Raw genomic sequence first — 25,296 nt, 5'->3', positions numbered from 1 at the left:
CCAAGAATTTAAATCGCATATACTTATTTCAAGATGTGTCTGAAATTCTTTGTTTTTTTAGTGGGGAAAGCAGGGTTTTTTTATAGTTTATTTATTAAGATTTGTTATTGTTATATTTTATACAACAGAAAAATAAAAACTGAGTTTAAACTCCCTATTAAAAATACAACTAAATGAAAATATTGCCCTTAAAGTACAGTGGATTAAGGGAGCGGGGTAGATCACTGGACAAATTTGGGGCTTATCATTATCAACAGTGCCCTTTTAAGCTTGTGGATTTCTGATCCAATGCAGAAAATGTAACAACAGGGATTTCCCATCAGCAAGAGGCACTCTCCAAGGGAGTAAATTGTCAACTATTGCCTCTTGTGAGAAACTTAAGAGTAACCTTGATCCAATCTCAATACTCAACCCATGTATTATCACCCAGTTGGGGCATAGTGAGTGCATTTCCTAATACAAAAATAAGGTTGTATTCTATCAGAAGCCACTGGATACATATACAGAAATAAAATTTAAATAATGTTAAAATAAACTTAGCCTAAAAAATTGAAACATCCTTCCTTCACTTCAACTAGCCCCTAAAACACTTCTATCTTCTCATGTAAAAAAGACCTTTGTCTTGAGATGTGTACCAAAAAAGATGATCTTCCAGGAATAAGAGGTAGAATATAAAGCAGAAGCACAGTTATGAAAGACACCCTGAGATGGGGCAGACAACCCTAATGATGTAAAAGCCTTACAGTCAGGAAGATATAGATTCCAATTCAAAATAGTTACTTATTAGGCTGCACCTCTTTGAGTTGATCGTTCTCATCTACAAAATGGAAACATTATTATCTGTGTTCAATGGATTCTTGTGGGTTTTAATGAAATAATGCATCCGAAAACTCACATGTTGCTGGTGTCCAATACATGTTTTGCCCTTCCTCCCTGGGCCCTAAGCCAAGTCTCCGAGATAGGACTGTCAACAGAAGAGCAGCCCTGAACATCCTGTTTGTTTCATACCATCTAGATCTGTGCTACCCACCATAACAGCCACTGGCACATGTGGCTATTTAAAGTTAAATTTATTATAATTATAATTAAATAAAACTTAAAATCTAGTTCTTCAGCTAGGTGGCACTAGCCGAAAGTCAGTGCTCACTAGCCACTGTGGCTGGCAGCTATTGCACTGCATAGTGCAGATGGAGAACATTTTCATCATCTCAAAGTTCTATTGAACAGTGCTGGTCTAGACTCTGAAGCAGGGTAGGCAAACTTTTTTTTTCTGAAAAGGGCCAGAGGGCTCAGTGGACAGAACATCAGCCTGTGCACCCAAGGGTCACAGGTTCAATTCCCAGTCAAAGGTACAGTCAAGGACAGGTACCTAGGTTGCAGGTTTGATAGGGGTGAGTGCGGGAGGCAACCAATCAATGTATCTCTCTCACATCAATGTTGCTCTCTCTGTGTCTCTCTCTGTTTCTCTCTCTCTCCTCCCTTCCACTCTCTCTAAAAATCAATGGAAAAAATATCCTCAGATGAGATAACAAAAAGTAAAAATAAAAAATGAGCCAGAAAGTAAATATTTTAGGCTTTGCGGGCCTTGTCTCTATCTTGCCTACTCAGCTCTGCTGATGTAGCACGAAAGCAGCCACAGACAATACATAAACGAATGAGCATGGCTGTGATCCAATAAAAATTTACAAAATTAGATGGCAAGCTGGATTTGGGCCATGGGCCGTAGTTTGCCAACCCCTACTCTAGAGTATTCTTAGTCCAGACTCCCAACACAAGCCTTCTGTCCACAGCCACTACCTTCTTAAGACTGATAGTCTTAAATCCACTGACTGGAATCAATAGTTTACTATAGGTAAAAGGAATTAATATTTAATGTAACTATTCTTTTACAAATTGCTAAACCAGATGGAGCTTATAGTCTCTACCAAGTGAAAGTACCTCAAATCTCTTTGTTATCTGGCCCATCTTTCTAAAGCCAATAACTCTCTGCCAGAGGGGATGGGGGTTGGGAGACTGGATGAAAAGTGAAGGGATTAAGCAAAAAACAAAAAAAAAAAACCACATATGTATATATGACACAGAGACGTAGACAGCAGTGTGGTGATAGCCAGAGGGAATGGGGGGTGAGGGCTAGGTGGCGATGGGCAAGGAGGGGGAAAATGGGGACAGAAAAAGACTTTGCTTAAGGCTATGGGCGCACGATACAGTGTACAGGTGATGTTTTATTGAGTTGTACACTTGAAACCTGTATGGTTTTGCAAACGAATGTCATCCCAATAAATTCAAAAAATAAAATAAAATAAAGCCAATAACTCTCAATCTATAACTTGAGTCTTGATATATTCCTGGAATGGTGGAATTCTATATTCAACTGACTACTTACTTAATATGCCGAGATCTTTATAAATCTCAAAGGTAACACAGCCAAGACAGAACTCTTAATCCCTCTCCCCTAGATTTCTCCATCTTAGGAAATGGGTCCACTAGCTAGCCAGCTAGAAGACAAAAACAAAGGCATCCTCCTTGATTTTTTCCTTTCCCCCACACTCTGAGCTAACACGCCAGAAAAAATAACTAGCTCCCTTATGTCACTTAGGCCTCATTCTTGTTACCTCCTAAAGGATCTTTCCCTAATCAATCTAAACTAGCCATCTTAACAGCCACCTTGTTTTATTATATGCACAGCATTTACTTCTATCACAGTCTCTCAGTCATTTTTGTATTTATTTATTCACTTATTTACAGTCTGTTTTCCCAAACTATCCTCTCCCCATCAAAGTCCCCACCACATGCCCCTTTACTGGTACACCCCCTACCCTGGTAGAATGTGAGCCTCAGGATGTAGGGGCAGGGATCTTTTATATCTTGCTCGACACTCTACCCCAGTGCCTAGAACAATGTCTGGCACGTAGTAGACACTCAATAAATAAACACACACACACACACACACACACACACACACACACACACACACTCTTAATGAATGAATGTATCCTTACCTAAAAGCCCATCTCTCTCAAATTTGTCCTGAAAAGGGGGTACCTGAAGCTGTATAACTAGGTAACAAGCTGGTTCTCCCACATTATTATATAGGTAAAAATACTCTCAAAGTCAAAAGAAGATTTAAAAAAATACTCTCATTTTTAGAGATGTGATATTACACTATTTACCTCCCTTCCTTTGTACGTCACCAAAGCAGCCAGTGGTTTGGCGTAAAATCTGCTGTAGAAAAATCCCAGGCAGCCGTACATACTGTTTGCCGTGAGCTTCAAAGCCTTCTGTCGAATGTCATACTGCAGACCACACAAGAACAAAAGACAAACAATAATATTGGCAAATGCGTAAGCATTACATTACAAGTCTTTCTAGATGACCAGTGACAAGAAACCCTCAATATCCCTGAAAAAAAAAAAGAACTCTTAACACACCCAACCTATCCTCCCAGAGACCCCAAAACTCCTGAAATCAGAAGGATCTTCCTCAGATACAGCTTTGCAGATAGAAGTACCTTCCACTTTGAGGCGATCTAGTGTGCTTTTGAATGGTTTCCTACCCACAAATGTAAAACCGGCACATACATTTGCCCACAGCATCATATTAAATCACTCCCAGATAATCAATTTCTGAAAGCTGATACTGTCACTCAGATGTCTCTTAGTTGAAAAGTGATACCTGAAGAACAAGGTCTGGATTTAAATCTTGCTGCTTCATTAGCTGTTTGACTTGTTTTCTCCGCTCTACCAGTTTCCGGATCTCTCTGGGCAAAATGCCCATTTCTAAGCTTGGATCTGGCAGCTCAGGGATCTGTTCTTGTTCTTCATCCTGGTGAACACACAACAGAAATCTCAGGCAAATCAACTTTCATTAAATAAATTTCTAAATCATTTTGTGGGAGCTTTACCCCCTGATCACATGTTGAAAAGTACTTTCTTATACATTGTACAGTAAGGGTCAATAATGCATGGGTGGTAAAGAAAAAGCTGAGAGGGTTGCAGCAGAACAAGTCAATACTGCCCAGTACCTCCCACCCCTCTAGGCATTGATACAGTAGATATCATTTAAAGGAGTGAATTTTTACACATGCTCCTCTCCTCTCTTCAACAAGATTGGGCAGAAACATGTTTGGGGAAACTGTTTTTAAAATAAAAACAGTAAGAGATATTCTTAGGATTTAAAAAAAAAACAGCAATGAAACTACTGTTTTAAGTCATGTATAGTACCAAACAAAATGCCATAAAATTTTTAAAACTATGGAAAATCATAGCAAATGCTATAAACGTTTTAGACACAAAAATAAAAGTCTAAATACTAAATTAGAAAATTTCTTTTCAAGAATATGGAACGCATATTTAAATAGGTCATGACATTTCTAAAAATTAATACATACATGGGTGGTCAAAAGTAGTTTTACAGTTTTGAGTACGAGAAACACAGTTTATTCTTGTATTATTTATTATTGTATTATTTTCCATACGAACAACTGTAAACCTACTTTTTCCCACCCCGTATATATTCCTTAGCATATATGTAGTACCTTTTATCTATAAATTGCTTTGCAATCAGTAAAAGAATAGCAACATTCTAGAAAAGCAGCCAGTAGTCTTCTTATATTATAATTTATAGCAAAAAAAAAAAAGCAGGGAAAGCATTAAACCATTTCTCTCAAACTTCCATTAATTCCATTAATAGACTGCAAAGAAAAGTCAGACAAATTTGCCCTTTCAAAGATTCAGAATTAAAAATAAACCTCTTGGCTTAAAGTATGTCAAGTCGATGCCACTTGATAACCCAGCTTTTACAAAGTATCTAATTTTATAAAGATCAGTATCTTCCAATGAACAATCTTACAATAGTAATAGGGACTTATTGCTTTCCAATACAGCAAAAGATGGTAACAAACCTATTAAAGAGATCTTGGTATATTCCAATCTATTTACAGCATCTATGGCGGTCAGATAAAAACTAAACTGAAAGGATTTAGAGTCAGGAAATTTATAATCCATGCCCGGCTCTACTGCCACTACCAGTGTGGCACTAGCTGTTCTGAAGACCAAATGACTGACTGTACAGGAAAATGAGAACCTCTAAATTTCTACATGTATAGTATTTTGTAGAGTACCTCTAAGTTCCCTTTGAACTCTGAAATCATTCCATTATATATCCAGAATCCAAAATGGAAAATTCAAATAAAACAGGGTGGTGGGGGGGGGGAGAATGCTAGATAATGAAAATTGTCACAATGCTGACACAGTTGCAGGAAATGCAGCTACTACCTTTTGAGAATGTCTACCTAATCCTTCTCTGTAAAATTATACTCTAGTCCCATAGGAAGGCCCATTCTTAGTACCCATGTTTGTACTAAAGAACCCACTCCTGTGGTCACAACTGATGGGACCAGGAGGGCGAGGCAAGCCTATAAGATTCTCTCTTCTGGGAAGATGGAACAGGGACTGAGAAACAGCTCCCAAGCATGTGGATAGAACTAAAAAGAAATGTAAGTTCAGGAGCTGGCGGGCAAACAGACATCTGCCACATGCACAAAGAAGCAGAGAAAAACAATATACAAGGTAGTATGTTAATTTATATCTTTTACTGCTGGAGAATCAAATCTAACCAATTTCCCTACTGAAAGTTAATTGTATAAGCTTTATATATAAATTATTAAGCCCTATATAAAACTGTTGACTGAAGGATCACTGGTTAGATTAAAATCCATGTGAGAGAATTAAAAAAGATTATTTAAAAAGGGCTATTTAGTGAGTAGAATCATTAAGGCAATGCTTGCATAGACAAAATTTGTAAGATTGAAAATAACAAGTGTTGAAGAAGATGGAGAACAACTCGCACACATAGATGGTAGGAGTGTGAAATGGTACAACTACTTAGGAAAACAGTATGACAGGTTCTTATAATATTAAACATATACTTGCCCTAAAACAGCAAATTCACTCCATAAGTATTGACCCCACCAAAAATAAAAGCACAAATCCACAAAAAGATCCATACAAGAATATTCACAGCAGCTTTATTACTAACTAGAGGCCCGATGCACGAAATTCGTGCACGGAGGGGGGTTGTCCCTCAGCCCAGCCTGTACCCTCTCCTGGGATCGGGCCTAAACGGGCAGTCGGACATCCCTCTCACAATCCAGGACTGCTGGCTCCCAACTGCTTGCCTGCCTGCCTTCCTGATTGCCCCTAACTGCTTCTGCCTGCCAGCCTGATCACCCCCTAACCACTCCCCTGCCAGCCTTTTTGCCCCAACTTCCTTCCTCTGCCGGCCTGGTCACTACTAACTGCCCTCTCCTGCAGGGTTGATCACCTCCAACTGCCCTCCCTTGCAGGCCTGGTCCCTCTCAACTGCCCTCCCTTGCAGGCCAGGTGCCTCCCAACTGCCCTCTCCTGCTGGCCACCTTGTGGTGGCCATCTTGTGTCCACATGGGGGCAGGATCTTTGACCACATGGGGGCAGCTATATTGTGTGTTGCAGTGATGATCAATCTGCATATTACTCTTTTATTAGATAGGATAGAGGCCTGGTACAGGGGTGGGGGCCAGCTGGTTTGCCCTGAAGGGCGTCCCAGATCAGGTGGGGGTTCCCTTGGGGTATGGGGCAGCCTGAGCGAGGGGCCTGTGGTGGTTTTCAGGCCGGCCACGCCCCCTGGCAACCCAAGCAGAGGCCCTGGTATCTGGAATTTATTTTCCTTCTACAATTGAAACTTTGTAGCCTGGAGCAGAGCCAAGCCTGGGGCTCCCTCCGTGGCCGGCAGCCATTTGTGTTGGGGTTATAATTGAAACTTTGTTGCCTTAAGCGGGTGGGCCCGGCCAGGGTGTGCGGAAAGCTTTGCTTCCCCTGTTGCTGGGGGCAACCCTGGCCTGCTCTCTCAAGCTCCATTCTGCCGCCATTTGTTTGAATTTGTTTACCTTCTATAATTGAAACTTTGTAGCTTGAGTGGAGGCTTAGGCCTGGCAAGGGCAGGCGGAAAGCTTGGCTTCCTCTGTTACCTAGGAAACCTTGCTCTCTGTGGCTGTAGCCATCTTGGTTTGAGTTAATTTTCATACTCGCTCTGATTGGATGGTGGGCGCGGCTTGTGGGTGTGTCGGAGGTATGGTCAATTTGCATATTTGTCTATTATTAGATAGGATAGCCAAAAACTGAAGTCAATCCAACACTCATCTCAGGAGAATAAAGTGTGGAATATTCCTCAGCAATAGAAAGGAAAGAACCACTGGATGAAGCTCAAAAACAATATGTTGAACAAAAAAGCCAGACACAAAAGAGTACATACTGTATCTCTCTATTTACATGAATTTTAGGACAGGCAAGATTAAACTATGGTGATAGAAGTCAGATCAATGGTTGACATAGGGGAAATGGGACTGACTATGAAAAGGCAAATGTGATATACCAAAACTCATGGATGAAGCTAAAGCAGTGCTTGTAGGAAAATTTATAATTGTGTATATTTATATTACAAGAGACAATCTGAAATCTATAACCTAAACTTCCACCGTAAGACACTAGAAAAACGGCAAACTAAACCAAAGAAAGCAGAGAAAAGAATAAAGATTACAGCAGAAATGAATGAAATAGAGAATTAAAAAAAGCAATAGAAAAATCAAGGAAACCAAAGGTGCTTCATTGAAAAGACCAATAAAATTAACAAACTTTGGCTATATTGACAAAGAAAAAAGAACACTCAAATTACTAAAATCAGGAATAAAAGAGGGAACATCCCTACTGAACTTAAATAGCAATGATTTTAAAAGAATACTATAAACAATTATATGCCAATAAATTAGATAACCTACATGAAATGGACAAATTCCTAGAAAGACACAAACAGCTGAAACTGACTGAAGGGAAAATAGAAAATCTGAAAAGACCTATAACAATAGATTGAATTAGTAATCAAAAAAAGAAGTGTTAAGACCGGATAATTTTCACTAGTGAATTCTACCAAATATTTAAATAATTAACACAAATTCCTCACAAACAAGCCCAAAATACAGAAAAGGAGGGATTACTTCCCAACTCATTCTATCAGACCAGTAGTAACCTAATACCAAAACCAAAGACAGAAGAAAAGACTACACACTAACAGCACTTATGAATCCAGACAAAAACTCAACAAAATACTAATAAATAGAATCCAGCAAGATATAAAAAAAAGATTTTATGCCAAGAACAAGTGGGACTTATCCCAGAAATGCAGATTGGTACAATACCCTTTTATGATAAAACGCTCAATAAACTAGAATGAACTAGGAACAGAAGGGAACTTCCTCAACCTTATAAAGGACATCGATGGGAAACCTACAGCTAGCATCATACTTAATGATGAAAGATTAGATGCTGTCACCAAAGATCAGAAACAAGACATGGGTGCCTGCTCTTGCACTTCTATTTAACATTATACTGGAGGTTCTAGTTAGGGGAATTAGGCAAGGAAAAGAAATATAAGGAATCCAAATAGGAAAGAATTAAATGAACTTTATTCACAGATGACATGATCATATATACAAAAAATCCTAAAAAATCCACAAAACTATTAGAACTAATACATGAGTGCAGCTGTTATTTTTCTATATATTAGCAATAAACAAATCTTAAAATTAAGAAAAACAATTTCATTTATAATACCATCAAAAAGGATAAAATACTCACGAATAAATTTAATTTTAATAAGTGCAAGACTTATACACTGAAAACTAGAAAACATCACTGAAAGAAATTACATATCTAAATAAATGGAAGATTTAACATTCTTAAGACAATATTCCCCAAACTGATCTACAGATCCAATACAATTCCTATCAAAATCCCAGCAGCCATTTTGCATAAATTGAGAAGATGACTCTAAAACAAACAAAATGTGATATACCACTTCCATACAATGAAATATTCAGCAATAAGAAGGAATGAAGTACTAATACATGCTACAATACGAATGAATCTTGAAAACAATATGCTGGAGAAGAAACAAAGATGGCGGCAAAGTTAAACAACTAAACTGCCGCCACGCACAACAATTTCAAAAATACAACTAAAAGACAAAGCGTCTACCACCCAGAACCACGGGAAAGCTGGCTGAATGGTAGATTTACAACTAAGAAGGAAAAAGAAAGAACAAACGCAGAAGGGCTGAGGTACGGAGGCGCGTGAATCGGGCTGGTGGCGGGCGACGGGATGCGTGGCTTTTTTTTCCAACCCGAAGGGAGATAAGCTCCCGATCACTCTGAAATCCAGTTTCTGGGGACGCGAGGGGGACCCAGACACCTACGGGGAGAAGCTGGACTCTCGGCCATCGTGTCGGAAAGTGAGAGTGACTTTCTTGCAGAGGTGCGCCCAGCAATCAGTGTTTACTGTGCTGGAGCGTGGGACACAGGGACTTGGAAACGGGAAAGGCAGAAAAGGCAGACTAGCAACCATTGCTGTTTGCCACGCCCTAGCCTAGTGACGCCCTGAGACCCTGCCCCACCCTGAGACCCGCCCCGCACATTCTACAAACCCGCCCAGGCTCCATATAGCAGCTTTTGCATATAAATGGCCTGCCCTGTGGCAGCTTAACCAAATAAACTGCAGCTCCAGTCAGACTGCTCCAAAACCACTCAAGCAAAGAGGAGAAAACTGCAGTTTTTGCTGTAACTCCTGCTGAGTGGCCTCAGACAGTAGCTGACCTGCACCCCATTGGAGATCCAGAAACGAGGGCATCTAGTGGTCAGTGTGAGACGACACCAGATTTCAACCACTTGCATAAGGGACACATTCAAGAGGCAGACTCAGTGAGCGCCAAAGCCCTACTGCAACAAGTCCCGGCCCATAAACGTGTCTCCAGCACAGCAATTCTTCCTTTATAGACACAGCAGATCCTCACAGCCAATTGGCCTGGAGGTCAATTCCTCCCAGTGACACCAACAGCAATCAAGACTTAACTACAACAAGGCTGTACACATAGTCTAAAAAGGGGTGCACCAAGAGCATCCACCTCAGGTAACTGGGAGGCTGACCCATTGAACCATATAGGACACAATAGGACACAAAGCTACCCTACCAACTCAGGGAAGCAGCAAAAATGAAAATGAGGAGGCAAGGAAACAGATCCCAAACAAAAGAAATGGAGGAGAACAAACGACTGGACATAGAGTTCAAAACCACAGTTATAAGGTTTTTCAAGAATTTCATGGAAAAAGCCGATAAATTTAATGAGACCCTCGAGGATATGAAAAAGGTCCAACTAGAAATGAAACATACACTAACTGAAATAAAAAATATTATACAGAGACCCAGCGGCAGACTAGAGGAACACAAGAATCAAGTCAAAGATTTGGAATACAAAGAGGCAAAGGACACGCCTCCAGAAAAGCAAGAAGAGAAGAGAATTCAGAAAGTAGAAGATAGTGTAAGAAGCCTCTGGGACAACTTCAAGCGTACCAGCATCCGAATTTTTGGGGTGCCAGAAGAAGAGAGAGAGCAAGACGCTGAAAACCTATTTGAAGAAATAATGACAGAAAACTTCCCCCACCTGGTAAAAGAAATAGACTTACAAGTCCAGGAAGCGCACAGAACCCCAAACAAAAGGAATCCAAAGAGGACCACACCAAGACACATCATAATTAAAATGCCAAGGGCAAAAGACAAAGAGAGATTCTTACAAGCAGCAAGAGAAAAACAGTTAGTTACTTACAAGGGAACACCCATACGATTATCAGCTGATTTCTCAACAGAAACTATGCAGGCCAGACGGGAATGGCAAGAAATATTCAAAGTGATGAATAGCAAGAACCTACAACCAAGACTACTCTACCCAGCAAAGTTATCGTTCAGAATTGAAGGGCAGATAAAGAGCTTCACAGATAAGAAAAAGCTAAAGGAATTCATCACCACCAAACCAGTATTACATGAAATGCTGAAAGGTATTATTTAAAAGGAGGAAAAAGAAAAAAAAAGTAAAGATAAAAATTATGAACAACAAATACATACCTATCAACAAGTGAATCTAAAAGTCAAGTGAATTAAAAATCTGAAGAACAGAATAGACTGATGAACATAATAGAATCAGGGGCATAGAATGGGAGTGGATTGATAATTCTCAGGGGAAGGGGGTGTCTGTGTGGGGGGTACGGGAAGAGACTGGACAATATCATACACCTATGGATAAGGATAGCGAGGGGGGGAGGTAAGGGCAGAGGGAAGGGTGGGAACAGGGAGGAGGGGAGATATGGGGGGGAAAGGAGAAACAATTGTAATAATCTGAACAATAAAGATTTATTAAGAGAGAAGAAAAAAAAGAAAGCAGTATGCTAAGTGAAATAAGCTAGACACAGGTCACATGTGATTCCATTCATATGAAATGTCAAAAATACACAAATCTATAGAGGCAGAAAGAGTAGTGGTTGCCTAGACCTGGGAGAGGTAGAGGGATTAAGGGAAATTACAAGTAAAAGTTAGGGGGTTTCTTTGAAGAGTAATGAAAATGTCCTAATATTAACTATGGTGAAGGTTATAAACTCTGTGAATACACTAACAACCATTAAATTTAGACTTTAAATGACTAAATTGTATATACTATGTGAATTACATCTCAATAAAGCTGTTAAATAAAAGACACAAAACCAGTCTGAGTTTCCTTCTACACAACCCTCCCCTTTTTCTGACCACTAAAAAGGATATAATGTACCTTTTAAGAGGGAAAACTAAATACTTTGGTTCTCTTCTTTAAGTACTACTTTTAATCTCAATTTCAAGAGCCCCGCCCCAGTTGAACACAAACCTCTGTAACCTTTTGTGTCTCTGAAGCAACTCTTTGCACTGTTGTAAAACAAATGTTGAATTCCTGAATGATGGAGGGATATAAACTGTTGAAGTCCAGAAGCAAAATGAACTTATCATAAAAACCTGCAATATAAAAGCCACATTACAAAGTCTTTTCAAAAAGTAGATTTGTCAAAAGATCACATTAGAAGTACTATACTCTGAAGTATATTAGAAACAATATACTATCCAGAGCTGTGAGGTAGACAGAAGGGGAAAAAGGAGTCTACTACCATGCTATAAAAATGACTTGGACTAGAGTGCAAAGTCAGTTCACAAAAGAGGTCCTCTCTCACCTTGAAACCAACTACAACCGGCCCTTTCCCCAGAAGTTCCCAAAGTACACCATTATGACAGGCAAACACCTCCCCATATCAATTACTATAGACAGGTGTCATATTTTTTTTAAATGTTGTTAAATTCTCCTTCAAGCAAGCATTCCCTCCTACCTCCACCCCAAAAATATTTAGTGATCTCTACAATGAGTGGTTAAATATATTTTTTAGAATCATACCTTCAAAGAATAAAATGAGCAACCCACTTACCTGTACACAAACTGTGCTAAAATCACACAAGAGATGTATACATGTCAGTAGTGGAACGATCCACCCTTTTTACTTGCAAAGGGTGAACAGAAAGCTACTATATTTCTCTAGGACACTTACAAATAGTTTTCTTCACCTTAAGAAGAAACTGAATAAAAGTAAATGTCCATTAATAAGACAATAACAACAGCAAACATATTAAAAGCTTACTCTGTGTCGGGCACTATACTAAAAAATCACTTTTATTCCTTAAATCTCTACGTGACAGATATTATTCTTATCTCAATTTTACAGAAGAGAAAACGGAGGCTTTCAGAGGTTAAACAGGAAGCCCAAGATCACAGCCAGAATTCAAGCCCAGATCGATCTAACAGTGAAGGACAACTGGACTACTGATGTGTTTTACTACAGCTAACAATTTTAAATGTCTCCTATTCAGAGTTTAAGTTACTTGATAAAATTCACATTAATTCCTGTGCAACAATGTGAATATACCTAATACCACTCATCTGTATACTTAAAAATGATTAAGATGCTAAAAAAAAAAAAGACACTTTCTACTCTGTGTACCACAAAACATCTTTACTATTCACAACAGGGAAAAGTTATTCTCCTGCTAAAGTTCAATTTGGTAGTTACTGTCTAAACTTTCTTTAATGTTGCTGTCCAATATAAAATAATGTTATTATGAGACCTATTTGAAAACCTACAAAATATAATTCATGTCTTTTAGTTTCTCAAGCCTCACTCTGCATTAAGAAATTCCTTAACACCAGGGCAAGCCAGCCCACTGCTCAGCCTTACCAACTTTAGGGTCCAATACCAAGCCTCCAGCATAAGCTGCTTTCTTCCGTCCTTTCTTATATTTATTGACATCTCCATCAATGTCTTCATCTTCATCTCCCTAATATCAAATGGAAAGATAACTTCACCAGCCAGCAACTAATTAACTAATTAATAAGTTTTAGGACTCCCTTTTCCAAATGCAGTATACAGTTTTTACAAACATTCTTTAGTTTTAGTGGTAGGACCACAGTTATTGAAACATATTCATGAATCCAAATGAATGCCAAGCATGGTAGTTACTGAAACAAATGCTTTCTCTCTGAGCTAATAAGCGTGCAAATTTTACTTTGAAATAGTTCTGAATTCACAGAACTTCACTTTTTCAAATCAATAGATACTAGAAATATAACTCTTGATATTATGTACAAATTGGGATTGTAGAAGAGTCCCCTTAAATTCATTACTCTAATATTCACGATATAAAAATAGAAAATTACTTCATCTAGTAGATATTACCATTATTCTAAATGTTAATTTGGATACCTTAAAATAAGTATATCCATATACTAAAAATTTATTCGCAAGTAGTTTGTTAATGGCCAACATTCAATGCTGCTCAGCAGAAGTCAAATTTCTCTAAGTCAATATTCCCTATACCAATTTTGATAATGTACACAAAATAAGAAAATACCTGAATCATTTTAATATTAAATTCCCATTCTGAATCAATTACTATCAGTGCCAATAAAATAGTAGCTTTTAGTTCCAATGTGATGAAAGCCACTTCAGAAACCCGATTGTTTCCTTTATGTCATTGGTATGTAAAATGCAACACAAAAATAAAGGCTCACGGGTTTAAGAAAATAAAAGATTTAACTGGCATGTAGCTTTGTGTAGGGCTAAGTAAGGTGCCAAAACACTTCCTATGTATGGTCATGCGTCAGAGAGGCCTAATGCCTCCCTCAAAGAGCTTCCTATTTCATAATTTTTATCTGTACAGAGAAGAGTGGAGAAGGAAATGACCACACAAACACAACAGAACAAACTTGACTCAGTTTCTACAGTATACAGGGATTATTTTGGAAGCAGATGTTATCACAGAAAAAAAAAAAAAGCTATATAGGTAATAAAAGGGGGTGATAAGAAAAGGCAAAACGCTATACAATTTTAGACCCACCAGTTTTTGCTGAGGCTTCCTGAAAATCTGCTTGTCAGGCACAATATAGTTGTTTTCATAAAATGCGTGAAGCAACAAGAACTCATTACGCTCAGCTCGTCCACCCATCAGCGTCCTAGACTATTAAACAGAATTTCTTTTTTAAATTTGAGCTCAAATCACAACAAATAAGAGCACCTCTGACCTGGTAAATTTAATCATAGCACCTCCTTCAAAATCATTCCTCATAACAAGGGCTATTTTTTAAAGGTACTAAATTATTCCTAGCATTTTCTTTAAGCATTATAGTTAAAAGGAGACAAAAAGCTTAAAATACTGACAACTTAGGCTATCTCTTTACTCCCAAGTGGGCCATTCCACAAATGAGACACAGCCAGATGTTAGAGATGATCTTATGTTCACCCAAATTTCAACATACTGCACCTGGTTTTCCTCCCCTCCTCCCAACCAGTTCTTCATTTTACAAAAGAAGCCCAGCTTTCAGAATACAAGTCACTCATTTTATAAGTATGCATTTAGACTCATTATCATATAACAACTACCCCAAGCAAACACTGAATCCAACAGGAAATGCTTTTTCCCCCCTCTAAGTTAAATTTACCATAATGTTCCCAGCGATGTTAGTGATCTGCAATGCTAATGGAAGAACATTTAGCTCACACAAGATCTGCAAAATGAACCTGGCATCTTTCCAGGTGTGTTCCAACAGGTACAACAGATGAGAAGGTTCACTGTACAGAAAAGTAAGAATGAAACAGAATCAAGTAATTAAAAGAAACAATGACTATAATCAGAACTTCGTAAAATATTATAAAAATCTATGGTATAAGTAACCAGAGCAACGGCACTTTGGCTTTGAAAATAATTTAAAATAAGGTTGGTATAAAACTAGGAATTCATTCATACCATCGATTCCAATGCCCTTTTCAAAACACAAAAAAATCTCACAAAAATAAAGTGAAGTACCGTATTTTAACTACAACCTGAAAACTACCTGAAACCTTTCATTCATTCCATCTAATAAGTATGTCTCGCATGCCTACTATGTACCAGATAGCCTGTCCTCAATGGGCTTGTATCCTCATAGGGGAGATAAAGTATAAATAACAAATTAAATATATGGTACGTTATGTAATGCTAAGTTAAAGCGAGAAAAAAAAAAAGAATCAAAGGGAATATTAAGTGTCAGGAGCAGAGACTGAATTTTCGGCTAGGGAACTGGGGAAGAGTTCACTGAGAATAACTGGGTATCTGAGGGAAGAGCATTCCAGTCAGACAGAACAGCATATTCAAAGGCCCTGAGTTAAGTGTAAATATGGTAATTCTAGGACCAGGAGGGAGACCAATGGCTGGAACAGAGAGAAAGATGGAGAGAACAGAAGGCAAGGGCAGCGTTAATGGCAGAGAGACACAGTACATAGGACCTTGAAAGTCAACATAAGGACTTTGGTTTTTACTCTGAATGAAACAGAAAGCCACTGGAAGATTCTGAGCAGAGTGCCATAGCTGACTTAACTTCAGCAGGATAATCTGGTTCTGGGGTTGAGAAAAGAAAGCAAGGGGTCAAGAGCAAAACCAAAAAGGCCAGTGAGAAGGCTAATGTAAGACCTACTCATCCAGGGGAAAGAGGTTGGTAGCTTGGACCAGGGTGAGTCCAATGGAAGGGAAAAGAAGTGGTCAGATCTAGACACATTTTGAAGATAGAGCTGTCAGGATTTCCTGAAAGACTGAACGTGCACGTCAGAGATAAGAATCATGAATACCTCAGAGGTTTGGGGCCGAGGACGACTTAGGTTTCCAGCAGCACCGGAAAAATAAAGAGTTACCGTTACTAAAGGAAAGACTACAAGAGGAACCTAGGGGAGAAGATCAGGAGCTCAAGTTAAGTTGGAGGTTCATATTAGACACCAAGTAGAACAGGCAGGTGACTACATGAGTCTGGACTTCAGGGGAAAGTCTAAGCTGAAGATATGCTGGTGGGAGGCATCAGCACCCACATGGTATTGAACTCTCTGAGACTTGATGAGATCACCTGGAAAAGAAGCACAGTCAGAAAGGGAAGCAGTCCAAGGACTCGGGAGGAATGGGCAGAAAACAAGAAGTGGCCAGAGGGGTAGAAGAAACCTTATTTAAGAAATAATCAAGCACAAAGTTCCAGTTACACAAAATGAGTAAGCTCTGGAAACCTAATGTACAGCAATGTGACTACAGTTAACAATATTGTATCGTATCCTTAAAATTTGCTAAGAGGTTAAATCTTAAATGGTCTCACCACACAAAAATAAGTAACTGTAAGACTTGGTCTCGGGTACATGCCGTGAAAATACACTTCTGTGTTGCTTTGAAATCATAAAATAGCACTGAATGCAGGTGCCTCAAATGTTTAATAAATGTCCCATAAATATGTGTTGAATGAGAAAAAGAATAAATGTCATTAAAACGATTTGGTTACACCTCAGATATTCTCTGTCTTTAGTACCTCAAATTAAATAAACTTTTCACTTTTGAGGGGAAAAAAAGTAACTGTAAGGTGATAAGCTAATTAGCTTGAATGTGATGATTATTTCACACTGTATATGTATATCAAACATCAAGTTGCATACCTTAAATATACACATTTTATGTCAATTTTACCTCAATAAAGCTGTAATAATTGAGCAATCTCTCTAAATAACTTAATGATTTCTCAGTTTTTATATTTCTAAAATATTTACACTAATTCCTGAATTAATGAATTAAGGATAAAAACATAAATATCACATTAATTTCCAAACTGCTCTTAGGAAACATCAAGATGGTGTTAAGTGAGGGAAGTAGAGATAAACTGATCCAAGTAGAGTAATTCAAAAGGCAAAATAGTTCAAATTACTATTGAAGTAACGGAGATGGTGGTGTTGACATGAAGACAATGTTCCTCTCCATAGCACCACACGCTCCTAAGAATGGTACTGGTGTCTTTCTTTTGCTAATTTCAAGACAAATTCAATTCTGAAGCATATAAGAGCATACCTGTACATATTTTGTATATTTTCCACGGGGATTACAACCCTTTCAGTTTTCAGAATCTGTTGAACAAGTTCAGACAAATGGTAGCTTTTACAACGAATTAATTCTTTTGCCGAAATTTCCACATCACAGATCATTCGGCCACAGGTAGCATTTCTTTCACCAAATCCACTCCTGCCCTACAAGGGAAAGACAAAAAGTAAATACCATGGAAAAGCAGGCACTGAGAGAGAAGATTTTGTGCTAACTTATTTTGAGGGTAGCCCCAAAATTCCAGTAACGAAACTCTCATTCTTCCATTCATCCAGTCATTAATTAAATATTTTTGAACAACACTTTTCTAGGTACTCGGATATAGCAGTGAGCAAAAGAGAAAAGAGTCCTGATCTCATTTGAAATATACAATAATAAATAGGTATCATAAAACAAGAAACTATAGTTTTAGGGGTAACAAGTATATGGAAAAGAGAAAAAGTAGAACAAGGTGAGGAAACAACGAATTTGGGGAAGCTGAATCTTAAATGGGGTTGTCAGGGTAAACCTCGCCAAAAAGTTGCTATATAAAGAAAACCCTGAAGAGGGTAAAGAGTTAATTCAGGCAAGTGTTCTGATGAATTGTTAATAACCTCTCTATTACCTCAAAGATATGAATAAGGAAAAAAGCAAGAGCAGTGGCTCCAATTCCAATCCTCTGAAGAGCATTATAAAAGGTACAGATTTCTAAGTTCTCTGATGAGACAACATGCCCATTTTATTTAGAGACTTTAAGTAAAATAAGATTTCAAGCATTGAGCAGTATCAGGTTTAGGAAACAAAGGCACTTCATACAAAACACCAACATCTCTCTAAGTGAAGCAAGCAGGCAGAATGAAAGTGCATGGGGCTTAAAAGAGTCAGAAAGGCCTGGGTTCAACATTTTCAGTTCTTCCCTTTCTAGCTCTATGATTCTGAACAAGTTCTTTACAGAAGGCACTTAGCCCATTGCCTTCTTATGCATTCAATGTCAGCTCCCTCCCATCCTTCCTTCCCATCGCCTTCCTGAATAATCACACTCAATGAATTCTGAGCCCTGCAACTCTGCTCTACGGGCTAGTGCTTCGGTACAGCTGAAGTGGAGGTAACATATATGTGCTGTCTCTAGATTCTAACAGCTAATTTAAAGAACTACCAGTGGCTTTTACCAATAAAATGCTAGATTCAAAGGAAAAGAGGTTTAGTGCCAAAGTTAAAATGTCCTACCACAAGACAGCCAATTCCTAGTCAAAGCATATAAAAAGTCAAATTAAAAAAGCAAGATTTTGAAAATTATTATTACCCCAAGCTTTGGCATGTTGGATCGCTTCAGTCGACCTATCTTGGACCAGTGAGGAACTTTGCACACATTAATTCTCTGCAATAACACTTCCAGTTCAAATCCATAAATATTATGACCCTAGGCAGAAAAAGAAGACAGCCAATAACATATCAAATGCAAATTAGAGGATTTATCTTCATATGCATAGAATTTCTTTGCCCTTTCTTTTTCTGGTCTCTAATTGAAGGCATCATGAGCTTACCTCCGGTTGGGATCCTTTCTTCTTCAGGAACTTATTCATCAGCAGCATTCATTAGCCTTGACATTCACAAGACTGCTAAGCAGATTGCTGAAATAAACTTTATCTCATCCTAATTGATGCAAGGTTCAGATAATGTCTTTTAATTTGCAGCTCGTGCCTCATAGTCTCGAAGGCAAGGGCAAATTTTAATGTCCACACTTTTTACATGATCAGTAAAAGCTATATTCAAACAATTCCATTTTACTTCTTTAAAACACAAGAAGCTGTTTATATTGTATAACATTTACACACTTTTAGAAAGCTCAGGAACTGCATCTAGTTTCTTCCTAAAGAACTGAGTTCAAACACTGCTGATTTAGATTCTTAAGCAACGTGCAACACAGTAAATTCAAATAAGAAACTTGTAAAAAAAAAAAAAAGGACACAATACTATACCAAGTAAAGAATATCTCAAAAAAAGTAATCAAATTTTCCATGTCTACAATAATTTCCATCATGTGAATATGGTTCACTGCCTATACTTATTAAAAAACTAGATAAAGTTTAAAATAAATCAGATCAATAAATAGATTTTGTTATTAATTTTAATTAAAAATATATACTGCTATATATTTATAGCAGTTTTGTCTATTAAGACACCCAAAGGACGTGAGGATGTCTCATTCCCAAATTATCATGCCTGGGATTAGGGACTCAAACCCACGTCGGGATTCTCTCTTACATCAGTTTGGATTTCTCAATCACAGACTTGACTCTAATACCTTATGGCAGCACCCCTACCCTAGGCACCATGGCATCTCTTGGGGCCCAAGAGAGAGACTGCTAGTGGAGACTGAGTGAGGGTCTAGTGCTAAGCCAGAGAAGCACAGTAGGGCACTGTGAACAGAATCTTCCTGACACTTTCAAGATGGGTCCTAAAACACCGTACAGGAAGTGGGTGCAGAGACCCTGGTAACAACCTATAGACTCTTCGTACTTGGGCTACACATTGTCAGGAAAGGTGTCCAAGAGCAAAAATGAATGCAGAGAAATATATGGCGAACATGTTTGCAAGGCTTCCTTCCATGTAATCAAATTACCAATAGCACATTTAAAATATAAGCATTTATATCCTACTTCCCTCCCAAATTCAGGAAAAAAGACAAAAGGAAGGACTCCTATCAAGGAGCCTACAAACTAAGGAAGGCCAGAGGAAACATAAAATAAAATGTTGCTTTATGATCCTTAAGAATTGGGGCAAATGTAACAGCGTGGAAGGACCAAGAGGGTATTATGCTCAGTGAAATAAGCCAGTCAGAAAAAGACAAATAACATATGATTTCACTTACATGTGGAATCTAAAGAACAAAATTAACAAACAAGCAAACTTGAAACAGACTCATAAACACAGAGAGCAAATTGGTGGTTGCCAGAGGGAAGGGGGTTGGGCAACTGAGTGAAAGAAGTTGAAGGGATTGAGAAGCACATATTGGTAGTAGTTACAAAATAGTCACAGGGATGTAAGTAAAGCATAGGAAATATAGTCCATAATATTGTAATAACTATGTATGGTGCCAGGTGGATACGGGAAATATCAAGGGGGACACTATGCAAAGTATTTGATTGTCTAACTACTTAGCTGTACACCTGAAACCAATACAAAATAAACATTGAAAGTTAAAAAAAACATTTAAAGAAAAGAATTGGGGCAAAGATAACTCAATGACTTATTATCTCTTGCTACCTCATGGAAGCATACCCAGTCATCAAGAGAAAAAATGATCCCTGGCCATGAGCTCTCAAAGAAATATGTCAAAGAGATCCACTGAGCTCATAAACTTCAAATACTTACACTTTGGGGATTGGCACCAAACCAAGTGAATTAACTCCTGTGGCTGCTATACAGCTGGACCACTAAGCCAAAATTCTGGAGATACCAACAGTTGACCCAAGTTTATTAACTTACAGGCTGGTGGTCTCTAAGTGTAACTGGATTAGCATAAACTTCTATAATAATTCATAAGTTGCCTTTCTATTACAGGAAAAATACTATCTTGTAGTGGGCTGGGATATTTCCCCCTTTCTGCCAGCAGCAAGTACAGCAACTCCCACCAATCTATAGGGTTCTTTCACTCTGAAACGATTCTTTGCTGCTCAAAAAAAAAAAAATGCCAATCAAATCAAACTAAAATAACTAAGGAATGAAGAGCTTCCCCATGAAATGATCAAACGATTACTTACCACAATGATATCAGGATCAATTTTGTGAACTTTTGCAAGGAAAAATCCTAGCAGTGTTCTCTCTGTTGCAGCAATCTCAACCTTCACTTTCTGTTAGATAAAAACAAACCAGTCACTCTTTACTCTCAAGTACTATATCTTGCTTCCTTGCTCAGGCAGGGTAAGATTTCTTAGGGTTAGAAGAAACCACCCAGCTCAAAACTAAATGCAGCAATAAAATTCCTGATTAAAGGTTTTGCCTTAATTACATAAAGTCTCTGAGGAGCTTATACTGGTAATAAGAGTGTGGATGAAAAAAAAATTTTAAGTGTTGAGCATTATCAAGTGCAGAAATGTCCCTCCACAGGGACACACTTGTCACCTGGACACATTTTATAGCACATGAATCAGAGTATCGACTTCCTTAGACTTCACTGTTTATGTATTTACCACATAAACAAGTTCTAAGGACTGTATAAACTAATATCAAATAGTGGTGTAAGAACGTACTAGTATAAATAAGAAACTAGACTAAACGCAAACATTCATTTAAGAATTACAAGTGTCTTAAATATAAATAAAACCTATCTTCACACAAAAGGCTTCCACTTGGATTACTAACCAAAAATCAGGTGTTCAAAAGATCCCTCTATTAAGACTCTCCTAAAATGAAAGTTGAAGGCTACATGTTTTCTATACCTAGATTGACTAAAAAAATATCAGTTTGACTCTAATGGAATGAATTTTCCTGGTCATTTCTACTTGGATAGGTCCGTGGTCGGCAAACTGCAGCTCACAAGCCACATGCGGCTCTTTGGCCCCTTGAGTGTGGCTCTTCCACAAAATACCACGGCCTGGGCGAGTCTATTTTGAAGAAGTGGTGTTAGAATAAGTTTAAAAAATTTGGCTCTCAAAAGAAATTTCAATCGTTGTACTGTTGATATTTGGCTCTGTTGACTAATGAGTTTGCCGACCACTGGGATAGGTAATTCAGGGCACTTCACAAATAATCGCCTGGTCTAACAGTACCACCAGATTACTGGACTTCTCAAGCCAACTTAAAATAAGCAGAATCTGACAGGTTGCTAACTTTTAATTTTGTCAAGTGAGAACATTAAAAAAAAAACCTACAAATTTACCAACACCGTCATTTCATAAAAGAAACAACATATGCTCTGAAAAAGAAATCTTTTACATCGAATACATTTACTTTTTAAAAATATATATTTTTATTTATTTCAGAGAGAAAGGGAGAGGGAGAGAAACATCAGTGATGAGAGAATCACTGATCACTGCCTCCTGCACACCCCCTACTGGGGATCGAGCCCACAACCCGGGCATGTGCCCTTGACTGGCATTGAACCCGGGACCCTTCAGTCTGCAGGCCAACGCTCTATCCACTGAGCCAAACCAGCTAGGGCTCAAATACATCTACTTTTGTGAAAAACTCACTACATTATCCAATTCCCCAATCCACTCCCACCCATTTTGTTAAGGACCCATGGGTATAGTGGGAGTAAACTTCTTAATGGAGTATACTGGGAGTTTAGAAATCATTGATCTATTGGGACAAGCCCACATCAACCTTTCTAATACTTGTCCCCTTTAATATCCACAGTGTTCCCAACTTCACTTGACTTCCTTTAAGCTGGGCAGGGGAAGGGGAAGTGTAGCACTCTACCCTACACTTTCCCAAAACAGTAATTACCTGATCATGCAGTTTTGGAAAAGCTTCCTATTAAGCTATCTAAAGGAGGGTTTGAACCTCGTACACTGTAGAATTCCACTATTTTCAGGTGGTGAAACATTTAAACATTGCTAAACAATGTTTTTAGTTTTACATTTCTAATACATTTTAATGGGTCAATGTCACAGTACGATGTAGCAAGAATAGGTCCAATCGATTAACATAAAACAGCCTGTTTCTACCAATCCACACCATCCTCCTTTTTTCAATCTAAACAAAGAGATGCTTCATATTTAAAAGAAATAAATAATTTCTTTACCTTTTTCTTTATTTCTTCACTAAAAGCATATGGAAAAATACAGTCCTTTGGTTTAGACACAACTGTAAGAATGAAGAAAAATAAAGACTCCAACACACATCTTAGCCAATTTCAAGTGTACATACACTGACTGTTTCCAAATGGAAACTGTCTTAAATATAAATTCCCCCCAATTTCTAAAGAGTAAAGAGAATCAAGTATTTCCATTGGTCATGTTGTTGGACCTCAAAAGAATAGCCAAAACAAACAGGCTTTTATGATGGGTTTGTAGAATGACATCATGAAAAGAAAGTAGTTAAAGCATAAGTTTGACCCAGGGAAAAACTACTCCATCCCAATAGAATAACCAGTGGAACAGAAAAAGATATCAAACTGCCTCCTGACTTCTCTTAGAACAAAATAAACCAGCTGAATAAGAGGCAACCAATCCAATAAAAAATTCATTACTTTTGAAAACATTATGAAAAACAAGTTACTGATCCAACAGTTGGAGAAAAAGAAAAAAGAAAAACTAAAATCAAGCCATTAGTAAACCAGCTTTAAAAATACATACCGCAGAAGTGTGACTGGAAGGGAGGCTGTGGCGGTGCTTTATCTAATGCAAAGCTATGATGAACCAAAGCTGCCACAGCAATAATCTGCACACAAAAGAGGAAAAGAAATCGCTTATCAAACACCTACTATGTATTCTGCATTCTCAACAAAACCACCAAGAATATTAAAAGATAAAGATTTTAGTACATATAAATGAATGTTTTAAACATTTTATTAGGAAAGCAGGGGGTGCATGCTTTTTCTATAAAGAGCCAGATAGAAAATATTGTAGGCCTTGCAGGGCTTATGATCTCTGGCATGGCTACTAACTCCGCCTCTGTAGTGCAAAAGCATCTGCAGATAATACGTAAATGAATAAAGTTGCTAAGGTCCAAGAAACTTTATTTACAAAAGCAAGTGGTAAGCTGGATTTGGCCCACAGGTCATAGTTTGCCAACCTCTGGTATAGAGGAATAAGTCCAATCACCCAACAAAGCAAACAAAATCAGAAAATGGGGTGTTCTATGAGACAACCAACTGTTATTCTTCAATAAGTCAAAATCACTGAAAAAAAAACAACTGTAAAGGGTTGGGAGGGAGTTGCTCCTGTTTAAAAGAGATTCAAGAGACATAAAAATTAAACACCATCTGTGACTCTTGTATGAATCCTGATTCAAATAAACCAACTTTTAAAAGACATTTTGGAGAAAAGGAGTCATGTGACTATGGACTGGATATTTTAGACATCAAGGAATCGCTGTTCATGTTTTTAGGTGATTAATGGTATTATATAAGAAAGTATGCATGCTTTGAGAGATGCAATGACACAAATGTCAGAGATTAGCCTTAAACTACTTTAGGAGGAAAAAATGAGGGGGTGTGACAAAATCTTGCTAATTGCTGAATATAATTGATTGGCATATAGAAGTTCATTAAATTATTCGATGTCTATTTAAAGTTCTCCAAAATAAAAAATTTAAAAACCCAGAAATAAATAAGTCATCAATTTAAGTTTTTTAAAAGTTTGGTAGGGAATTAGTATTATTTAAACTTCAAAAAGAACAACTTCCCCTTGCAGAAAAGCTGTATAAGTTCAGGCAAGTATCTGCATTTAAGGCATACGTACAAAATCTGTCCTATCTTTTTTACCTCATTTTGATGTGTCTTTGCATTTTGTATTGTCTTCATGCTGAAAGACATCACCACAAGAGGGGGAGGACCAATATCCTTAATTACATTCACCAGGTCTGGTTTCAAAGCCATTGCCTCAACTTTACACCAACTGATTGGCTGATTTATGAGCTCTAAAAGAGAACAAATACAACCGAGCAAAAGCCATTTATGGACAAAGAAAAAATACTACAATTAAGACATCTGTGATTAACTGAGAAAGTCTTCAATCCTATCTTCTAATAACAATGTCTTGTAACATTTAACTAACAATAAACCACACTATTGGATTGTATGCAAATCCTTGTGTGTGTACACATATGTTCGTTTGCCTGGGTAATACGTCTACAGCTTCCATCAGATTTTCTAAAGAATCCAGGACCCAAAATAGGTTTAAAAAAAAAAAAACACAACAGAAACGTGCCCAGCCGGCATGGTTCAGTGGTTAAGCATCAACCTATGAACCAGGAGGTCACAATTCGATTCCCAGTCAGGGCACATGCC

At 37.9% G+C, this 25,296-nt stretch overlaps 1 protein-coding gene across 1 annotated transcript in view; it reads right to left on the bottom strand.

The window, feature by feature from the left end:
- Positions 1-25,296, bottom strand: part of POLA1 (DNA polymerase alpha 1, catalytic subunit) — a 320,208-nt gene that overhangs the window by 264,295 nt on the left and 30,617 nt on the right. The window contains exons 15-26 of the mRNA XM_079764678.1: positions 24,772-24,926; positions 23,642-23,726; positions 23,089-23,150; positions 21,104-21,193; positions 18,643-18,759; positions 17,331-17,506; positions 14,923-15,052; positions 14,322-14,441; positions 13,163-13,262; positions 11,773-11,897; positions 3,673-3,822; positions 3,171-3,293 (exon numbers count right to left, since the gene is read on the bottom strand). Of these exons, the coding sequence (XP_079620804.1) occupies positions 3,171-3,293; positions 3,673-3,822; positions 11,773-11,897; positions 13,163-13,262; positions 14,322-14,441; positions 14,923-15,052; positions 17,331-17,506; positions 18,643-18,759; positions 21,104-21,193; positions 23,089-23,150; positions 23,642-23,726; positions 24,772-24,926 (1,433 nt within the window). The remainder of the gene's footprint in view (positions 1-3,170; positions 3,294-3,672; positions 3,823-11,772; positions 11,898-13,162; positions 13,263-14,321; positions 14,442-14,922; positions 15,053-17,330; positions 17,507-18,642; positions 18,760-21,103; positions 21,194-23,088; positions 23,151-23,641; positions 23,727-24,771; positions 24,927-25,296) is intronic.

The sequence above is a fragment of the Cnephaeus nilssonii genome (assembly GCF_951640355.1).
Source record: "Cnephaeus nilssonii genome assembly, chromosome: X".
Lineage (NCBI taxonomy): Eukaryota > Metazoa > Chordata > Mammalia > Chiroptera > Vespertilionidae > Cnephaeus > Cnephaeus nilssonii.
This window is presented reverse-complemented; position numbering and strand designations above follow the sequence as displayed.